General features: G+C 40.0%; 1 protein-coding gene across 1 annotated transcript; it reads right to left on the reverse strand.

The window, feature by feature from the left end:
• Window positions 1–5,608: 5,608 nt before the first annotated feature.
• On the reverse strand, window positions 5,609–6,604 carry LOC146640558 (nanos homolog 2-like). Its single transcript, XM_085400100.1, has one exon. The coding sequence runs from the start codon at window positions 6,530–6,532 to the stop codon at window positions 6,032–6,034; it is 501 nt and encodes a 166-aa protein (XP_085256226.1). The 5' UTR covers window positions 6,533–6,604; the 3' UTR covers window positions 5,609–6,031.
• Window positions 6,605–10,000: the final 3,396 nt, after the last annotated feature.

The following is a 10,000-nucleotide window of genomic DNA, read 5'->3' on the forward strand; positions in this document are numbered from 1 at the left end:
CTCAACTCAAAAATCTTTAAAACGCCTTCATTCTTCTCATATGATTAATGAGAAGGAAAACGGGACACCACTGTCTTATAATTCCCCAGGAACAAACTCCTCTTTCTCTCATTTCAGACCTGTTTCAAATCATAAGCAGACACAACCAAAAACCGGCTCACCTAATCAAACCAAATCCTAACTTTAAGCCACTATCCAGTCCTGTCCCCCTTCTCTCCTCATACCGGTACCCACAGTTCAGACCCCACCTCAGGCCCCTTACTGCCTGAGGAGGGGTCTGAAGTATTTTCCAGCCTTATAAAGAAAGGGAAGACTGAAGTGGCAGACTGTCATGCAAAAAGCGAGCATCTCCTCCTTGCACTGCTTACAGTCAAATGACAAAATATGTGAACTCTTTTTAAACAGGAAAAAGGAAGAAATTGTACACCAGAGGGGGCAAGAAGGAGAAAACTTGAATATAAACTCAAAAGAAAAACCGCTGTTCCTTCCCTCCCCCAGAAGGCAATAGAATATCATCATGTTAAATGCCACTTTTGGGGGGGGGGGTAAAATTACTTGACAAATATGTTTCTCTTTTTTGTTATTTCGTCCCTCTTTGTTACAGCTACAGGAGGACAATAAACAGAAGAAGGAGAGCGGCACCAAAGAGGCGAAAAAACGAAAGAGCGCACCACCTCCTGACACCACATCCACAAAGAAGTCCAAATGTACCTCCAGTGCTGAGGGGGACGACAAGGAGGTTTTTCTCCTCCCTGTTCGTGGGCGTGAGCGTTACGAGATGTTGAAGAAGATCAATGACGGTTTGGAGCTGCTTGACAAGGACAGCAAAAGCAAGTCAAAGGTCTCAGTGAAGCATGAGGTTCCCGTGCCCTCCAGTGGAAAGAGGCTGCTCCAGAGAGGAGAGAGGAGTGACAGCGACTAAGATGCCCATCACCTCAATTTCGAAAACAAATGTCACCTTTTTGTCTAAGCCTTTAGGATTATTTCAGGTTTTAAATGCCCATTTAAAAACCAAAATGCCATCCTGCCTCAGTTAAAACGGCATACTGTTGTGTTCAGTTATGTTTTTCTTTTCTTTTTAAAAAAAAAACAAAAAAAACAACAACCCTATGTTCCTAATTGGGTTAGAGCCGTTCAGCATGGTTTGAGTGAGATTAAGAATGATCCTTGTCATAACGAGTCACTGCCGTTTATTTAAATAAAGTTCAAAGCTAGGCTTGCAAAACTTGAATGGAATTTGCCTCTGATGTTGCTGTATTACTGTGCTACAGTCCTGTCGCACCATGTCATTTTTAAAAAAAGAAATGTATATATTTTGCATGATTGTCTGGGAAATGCAACCACCTCTGCGCAACCTTGATTCATATGCAATATGTAATCATGTTTGTGTAACATGAAAGAAAAAAGAGAAAAAATGATGATAAATGCAAAGACTGGTAACAGCGCTAAGAACCATAAAGCAAGAGAATTTTTAAAAAACTGTGAGAAATAAACTACACTGTAAAAAAAATAACCCTATTCAAATTAAAAAAAATGATGTCCAGTTGTCACATCCAAAATATTTGGCTTTATAGAATCCAAATTGAGTCACTTGATATGACCTGATACTTTTATGTTGATATAAACAATATTACTAGACTTGACTGAAACTTTAAATTTTGCATTGATCCAAATTGATTTTTTTACATAGAACCATATTTTAATTATTGAACCAAGCTAATATATTGAAATTTAACCAACCTAATGTATTCACATCGAACCAAATTAACATGAACTAATATGTTTGTGTTGAAGCCAGGTAATTGATTTACATATATTCAAACTATATTTTTTACATTTCATTTCAGTTCAAAAATGCTCTGCATTTCCTATAAAAAACAAGACAGTTGGCCAACCAATTGTTTCAAAATTATTTATTGTTCCAAACCATTTTAACTATAATCAATAGAGAGGATTAGTAATATACAGATTTAGTGCTACGGCAGAAATGATTAGAGAAATGTTTGTTTTATAAAACCTGCAATCTTTTGAAAACCAGTATAAAACCTGCAACCTGTCTAAAACTGGCATAAAACCATTATAAAAACTCTTTTTAAACCAATTTGCAAGTACTCAAAAATGTTTATATGTGCACTGTGCCTGTACAATGTAAAAAAAAAAAAAATCTACACATGTATCAATGAAATCAACTTAAATCTCCCTTTCAAATGGGTGTTCTTATAAATTTTGAATGTAGAATACCACTGCAGGCCAACCAAGCACACATGCACATGCATGTGCACATACACATGCACACATGCATGCAAACACACTACTGTGCAGTGTTAAGTTCACAATTAAGTTTGCGAATCTTAGAGGTCATCTTGTTAAAGTCAAGCTCCATCATAATCTTTTGAAGAGCCTCAAAGGTGAACCTGAATCCTCGTGGATATTCCATATTAAGAGCATAACAGAGTCCAAAGACCATTGCCACTCCAGCTGCCACAGAAGGCAACTCATTCAGGACTTCCACACCATCAATGATTATCCCGATGTCTCGAGGCTGATGTAGGAGGCTTGAGTTGTCCCTGAAGACGAAGAGTGCCATGGTGGTACTCTGCAGCTCTTCCTCAGCTTCATCTTTCTGGGATATCTTGAGGTAAAATATGGAACAAAATGTACAAGTGAAGAACTGAAGTCTGGCACACCTGATAAATCTTTGACCATAATAAACTACTATTTTGATAGTTGTTTGGTCACAGACTATTAGAACAATTATTTGACTAATCAGATTGTGAATTGCATAATCATTAAATTAAATCAATGGTGGAACATTTTCATAAATGTTCCACAAAGCCCAAGAAAAAAAAAAAGAAAACAATACAGAACCCTAAGATATTAACTTGATGAGTTGATTAATCGTTGCTGTCCTACATTAATCACTGCATTTAATAGCAGAGTTGTCAAATTTACATCAAGAGACTGCATCTCATGTAGAGACAGAACAGATATGGACATACCATGTATTCTTTTATCAAGTCCTCAACACATCAGCAAGGTGAATGAGAGGATAATGAGGGAGAGTCTAGATTATTATGAAATGTTTAAAAAGGATGTGCAGTGTAAATGCAAAATGATACCTGTTCAGATTAAATGAAAATGTATGCTTCAGCCATGGAATGGATGGAGCGATCTGTGGTTCTGAAAGCATACAGAAAAAAAAGAATAATGTTACTTCTCTATAAAACACATTACATAGAAAAACCAAGAAATACGTAACATGACATACCAAACAGTCTACAGACCAGCCATTAGCGACTAAGTTTGGCATAGGGTCAATTTTTTGCTGTTAAAATTAAAATTTCTTCAGAAAATGCACATTTTTCCGAGCTGCGCCTGAAAGTCAATTGAAGGAATTAGTCTTATGTCATTGATCTTATATGCTGGCTTGTTATTTCTGTCTCTAAATCATGCACATTAATAATTATCTTTTGCGCTCGGTGTACACACACATAACACACAGATATTTATATGAAGAGAGACAAACGTGCGCGCACAAACACAAGCTTGTGTCTAGAAACCGCGAGCTCACCAGAAAAATTCAAACGAAGCGGAGCACGGAGTTATACTATGAATGTTATGAACTATGAACTTATGCTAGCTAGCTTTATCCACCACCGATGCATCGTGGTAACGCTAGCTAGTTAGGCAAAAAGCCGTTTTTTACCAGTATACTAACTTGTATTCCCGACTGTGATGGTCGGTTTCTGGTAACCAGTTCTAACGTTGCGCAGGATAGCTAGCTAGCTTATAGCTAGCAGCTACAATCATGCAAAAATTAGGGGTGGCTGTCGACCCAGCTTAAATGGGGTTATTTTCTGCGATTTTGGCAATACAAATTATAAAAGCTTTTGTAACACACTTGGCTTTACTTACGTTTATTTTCAGATGAAATTAATCAAAGATGTGACATGATGTTTCCAGCAGCCATGCAGAATAAAAATGGGTCCCGGTCTATTTCTGATGGGCGTGTTCAAGTGCAAATCACTTTGACTCAAATTAAAGATATTATCTGTTCAGCATGAAAAGAAATATATGTTTTGAGAGAAATCAAAAACTTTGCGTTGCGATGTTCACAATCCTGTACTGACACTATGGGCACATTTTTAGAAATCTATTTAATTCCACAGAAAGGTTAGCCACTTTAGTGTTTCACTTGTGACCTATTTATAGCTCACTGAAGATGGTTTTAAAATGCAACAATGTTCGGAGATAGAGAGAAAAAAAAAAAAGAACTTTGGTGCAGGTGCAGGTGCAGGTGCAGTCTTTATGTAGCTTTCTGGTGACCTTAAAAGAACCTTTACGAAGCCCGTTGACAGGCCTTTAATCGAATGATCGGTTGGTTGATTGATAACAGAAAAAAATGACACATAAGATGGACATAAAGGACTGAAAACACCAAGAGCAAAATATTGCATCGCACTCATTTATGTAGTTTATTTTTAGATTAGATAATTTTGCAAAATAACGCAGCAAAATAAATAATAAGAGCCGGGATGTGCAGACTATTTAGCACTGAAAAAACTCCGTCCATGTGAACAGAATCAGGTGTTACCTTACCTGTTGATTAAATATCAAGACTATTTAGCAATAAGCTTACTTTAAAGGCTCGTAATAGGTGAACTGTCTTGGTATAGTTGAGTCACGCAGAGTTCATGGTCCATGTTGTGTTACTTGTTGTTTGTGTGTGTGTGTGTCACCCGATGACCCCTGGCGCCGGAGCGTCTAGACTACATTAGAGATGTGTCACAGCAAAGAGCCGCACCTGCGCTCAAAGAGAGCACATACATAGAGGTGAGATGAGGATAAATGGATAGATGCGGTCCTTTTTCGAAGCTGAGCGCACAGTTGTATTTCCTGCACAATCACACACGAAGTGAGGCTGTGTTTATGCCGGTTATACCATGAATATACACCCTGCAGGCACCACTTGTTTGTCAAACTGTTTATGAAGCAAAAGTCACATTTCTGTTTATTTACAAAGCAAAAAGAAGGGGGGAAAAGAGGCGTAGGAGGGGGTGGAGCGTGCGCACTAGCATACCGGCGACGGCTGTTTCCTTTCACTAAAAGGAAAAAAATAATAAAATGTGTACTTCACGTTACGGTTGAAACTGGGGGGGTTTTTTTTGTGTTTTTTTAATTTTTATTTTATAGAAACAATTTTTGCTCATAACCAATTGACAGGGGATTTCTTAAAATCACCCCGCAGTTCTTCAGCTGAGACACCTGAGTTAGAAAGCACAAACACTGCAGCTGTCTTTGTACAAACTTGTACAAACTCTGTTTTGACCTTGTATACTGTATTTCCCCAGCCCCTCTATTTTGAAACTAAAACTATTGAACCTTAATTCAATTTCTCACTTCACATAATCGTTTCACTTTTGCCTTGAAGTGTTACTTTTAATTTAATTTAATTATTTTTTTATGACGCATGTTCTCTGGTGAGTTCAGGTACATCTGTAACTTCAAGTGGAAGAGTTGCATGTGAGTTAAAAATTTTCTATAATACCAAAAAAAAAAAAAAAAAGACAAAATACTGACGTTTTTGTCGAATAATCTGTCTGACATGAGGGATAATATAGCATTTGCATTTTAACTAAAAGACTCGCGCACTGACACTATGGGCACATTTTTAGAAATCTATTTAATTCCACAGAAAGGTTAGCCACTTTAGTGTTTCACTTGTGACCTATGAAGTACCCCCGAAATTGTATCATATTAAACAACAACAACAACAACAATAACAACAACAACAATAAACACTCGAGGACTTTAAAGAGTTTAATTTTTACCGAGGTTTGAGAGCGCTCACCCCGGCTCGGGGCTCCACAGATGTGATGGATGAGGGCTCCTTGCTGCAGACTGCAGCGGAGTGTTTGACAGTCAAACTTGAAACAGTCTTTGGAACTGAAACGGTCTCTGCCAACACGAACACATACCCCAAACAGTTCGGTAAATATGTACAGTTTCTCGCAGCTTCAGTTTTCAGCAGCTACCAGAACTTGCCTACGGTCTGCATCCTCCCAGCAGCCTCGCACTTCATCTGCGGGCAGTACTTGCGTGTGTGAGCGCTGTCACCGGTGGCTTCGCAGATCGGGCAAGTGTAGTTCCGGAGGACGGGGCAGAAAACTTTCCCGTCGTCTGATTTGAGCTTGTGAGATAGGTACACCCTCGGAGTCTCCCCGTTCTGCTTGCATAAGCGGCAGTAGTCCGAGGATGAGGCGCTGCTGCTGGTGTCCGACGCGCTGCTGGTCGGACTGGACTGTGATGAGTTTTTGGAGGATTTCTTCCCCCGAGTGGAAGTGTGGACCTTACTCCAAGGGGGCGCTTGTCCCTTCTTTGGACGCTCGGTGTCTCGGTTATCAACCTCACGGTTGCTGCACAGTTTCTCGAACACTTGGCTCAGATTCATGTAGTCGTGCCACATGTTAAAGCTGTCCCCACCAGTGAGGATCGAGTTCTGGACCTCCAGTCGTCTCGGCATTGTGGTCATTTTTTGGCAGAAGTAAAACTGAGAGTGTGTTTGGAGCGCCTCATATTTATAGCTCACTGAAGATGGTTTTAAAATGCAACAATGTTCGGAGATAGAGAGAAAAAAAAAAAAGAACTTTGGTGCAGGTGCAGGTGCAGGTGCAGTCTTTATGTAGCTTTCTGGTGACCTTAAAAGAACCTTTACGAAGCCCGTTGACAGGCCTTTAATCGAATGATCGGTTGGTTGATTGATAACAGAAAAAAATGACACATAAGATGGACATAAAGGACTGAAAACACCAAGAGCAAAATATTGCATCGCACTCATTTATGTAGTTTATTTTTAGATTAGATAATTTTGCAAAATAACGCAGCAAAATAAATAATAAGAGCCGGGATGTGCAGACTATTTAGCACTGAAAAAACTCCGTCCATGTGAACAGAATCAGGTGTTACCTTACCTGTTGATTAAATATCAAGACTATTTAGCAATAAGCTTACTTTAAAGGCTCGTAATAGGTGAACTGTCTTGGTATAGTTGAGTCACGCAGAGTTCATGGTCCATGTTGTGTTACTTGTTGTTTGTGTGTGTGTGTGTGTCACCCGATGACCCCTGGCGCCGGAGCGTCTAGACTACATTAGAGATGTGTCACAGCAAAGAGCCGCACCTGCGCTCAAAGAGAGCACATACATAGAGGTGAGATGAGGATAAATGGATAGATGCGGTCCTTTTTCGAAGCTGAGCGCACAGTTGTATTTCCTGCACAATCACACACGAAGTGAGGCTGTGTTTATGCCGGTTATACCATGAATATACACCCTGCAGGCACCACTTGTTTGTCAAACTGTTTATGAAGCAAAAGTCACATTTCTGTTTATTTACAAAGCAAAAAGAAGGGGGGGAAAGAGGCGTAGGAGGGGGTGGAGCGTGCGCACTAGCATACCGGCGACGGCTGTTTCCTTTCACTAAAAGGAAAAAAATAATAAAATGTGTACTTCACGTTACGGTTGAAACTGGGGTTTTTTTTTGTGTTTTTTTAATTTTTATTTTATAGAAACAATTTTTGCTCATAACCAATTGACAGGGGATTTCTTAAAATCACCCCGCAGTTCTTCAGCTGAGACACCTGAGTTAGAAAACACAAACACTGCAGCTGTCTTTAACTCGCGAGGGCAGTCATGGACGCAAGACCTGCGTCTCATCACTGCTGCTTTGTGAATGTCTGTCTGTGAAAAGCGCTTAATAAATAAAGTTTACTTACTTACTTACTTACTTACTTACTGAGCCTGCAGTTCAGAAATTTAACCATTAGATGGAGTCATTGCCAAAGCAATGACTCCATCTAATTGCTATGACTTTTGGTGTTTATTTTGGACCTTAACTCGCCCCACAGTTTTGAGACAAGGTTCACATATGATATATCATTGTGTGCGGCTGGAGCTGGAATGAGTTGCTATGACTTTTGGTGTTTATTACTTCTATAGTTTTTTAAATATGAATATTTTAATGCAAGTTTTTTCCCATTGAAATGAATGGAGAACAAGAAAACTTCATTTGTGGTGTGCTGGCTCACTCTAGTGGTATGTCGGGAGTAATGGAGGCGGCCGCTGTGTCCCTGTGGTTGGCCTACTTGTCAGATATCGACAAATCCTACACTACAGACCAGTTGACAGCGTGCAATAACCCAGCCGATTCATTCGTCTTTACACTACCTCACAATCGACTCAACGGTGAGTTATTTGTTTGTTTTGTTTTCTCACAATTAATGTAAAGCCAAGGTATATATCAACGGCGCGCGCAGCGGAAGTATGGCATTATAGCGGATTATAATGGGGGACGCTTTTATTTTGTATAACTACCGGAAGTAGTTCCTGTGTACTGAGCTAGCTGGGTAGCTAGCGCCGCGTCGCTTAAAAAGCAGCCGGGCTTGTCTTAAACTTAAGAGGCTGACACTCGCTAAACCACCCGATCGCTCGCCAAGCGACAGACGTCCATGTGTTCAACAACAGACACACGTCATTCCCCTTCGTGGTCTAAACCAATCAGAGATAGTGAGGGGCGGGACCTCTGTCCGTGGTCGAGCTGGAAGTGGAGGTGGATAGAGACGGGTGAGTAGCTTGAATGAAGCGATATCGATTCATTAAATCCTGAATTGAATGAATATAAATGTGTTTTACCAGAAACGCCAGAATCTCAGGTTAAAGCTCACAAAACTATTTCAACAACAACCAGCAAATGAGAGCAGGAAACGCATTCCACACGAAGACGTAAACAGAGCGGACCGACGCATCAGAATTAGCTTAGTCGGCGTGGGGGCTAATATCATCCTTAATTCCTTCTTACTTTTGCTGTTTTGCTTCCAACACGATAAAACCCACAGTTCACGCACAGCTCGCTGTGCGTGAACTGTGAGAGAAACTTAAGTTTCCCATCTCAAACATGTGTTTTCTGCATTACTCATTCGCTTATTACCCATCAGTCTACCGTTGTTTACAGCGCTGGCGGCCGCTGTCTTTTCTTTCCTTTGTAAATGACGTCGGATAAGAAAGCTTAATTTCTGCTGTTTAATACTGAAGAAATGTAAACTTTTTCAAATTAGGTATAATTGCAGAATATTTTTAAGGTTATCTGCTATAAAATCCATGCCAGGAAAATCTCCTTTATGTTTTTATGTTTTTATTTTTTTATTCTCAGTTACTTTGACACAACGGCATGTGCTGTGATGGTCACATCTCTGATAAAGTTTAGTGTCAGTACTGATAAATGATCAGAATTATAAGATCTCTCACTTTCTGAGTAAAAATTGCACCAAATCGAATCTGGATTATGTGGATTATAGAAATCAGTGATGATACACAGTGTGTGTGTGCTTTGGTGTGTGTGCTTTGGTGTGTGTGTGTGTGTGTGTGTGTGTGTGTGTTTGTGTGTGTGTGTGACAGAGAGACAGACAGAGAGAGAGAGAGAGACACACTTGCTGTGGATTTAAAAATTTAAAAAAACACACAGAAAACCCAAAGAGAAAAAGAGGCACACAAGTCGATTTGTACCGCATTGAGTTGCAAAGCAGCTGACCAGCTTATGTGTGTGTGTGTGTGTGTGTGTGTGTGTGTTGACAGAGAGAGAGAGAGACAGAGAGGGAGAGATACAAAGGAATGTAATTCAAATTTTGCACTTCAGACCTTACAGTGTGTGTGTGTGTGTGTGTGTGTGTTGACAGAGAGAGAGAGAGAGAGAGAGAGACAGAGAGAGAGAGAGAGAGAGAGAGAGAGGGAGAGATACAAAGGAATGTAATTCAAATTTTGCACTTCAGACCTTACAGTGTGTGTGTGTGTGTGTGTGTGTGTGTGTGTCTGTCTGTCTGTCTTTTACACAAAAAATGCACTTGCAACAACTTTAATATGGAATGTACTGGACTTCCCAGCTAGGCGCCCTCCTGTGGACGACAGGTGCAATCCCAGTTGCACAGCACTTGACCAGCTTCTGTGTGTG

Source organism: Rhamphochromis longiceps, unplaced genomic scaffold (genome assembly GCF_057381845.1).
Source record: "Rhamphochromis longiceps isolate RC_006_pf unplaced genomic scaffold, R_longiceps_female_GT1.1 unmapped_scaffold_5, whole genome shotgun sequence".
Lineage (NCBI taxonomy): Eukaryota > Metazoa > Chordata > Actinopteri > Cichliformes > Cichlidae > Rhamphochromis > Rhamphochromis longiceps.

What these genes read in the sequence shown, in the direction of transcription:
- LOC146640558 (XM_085400100.1), bottom strand. Translation starts at nt 6,532, where the DNA reads ATGACCACAATGCCGAGACGACTGGAGGTCCAGAACTCGATCCTCACT.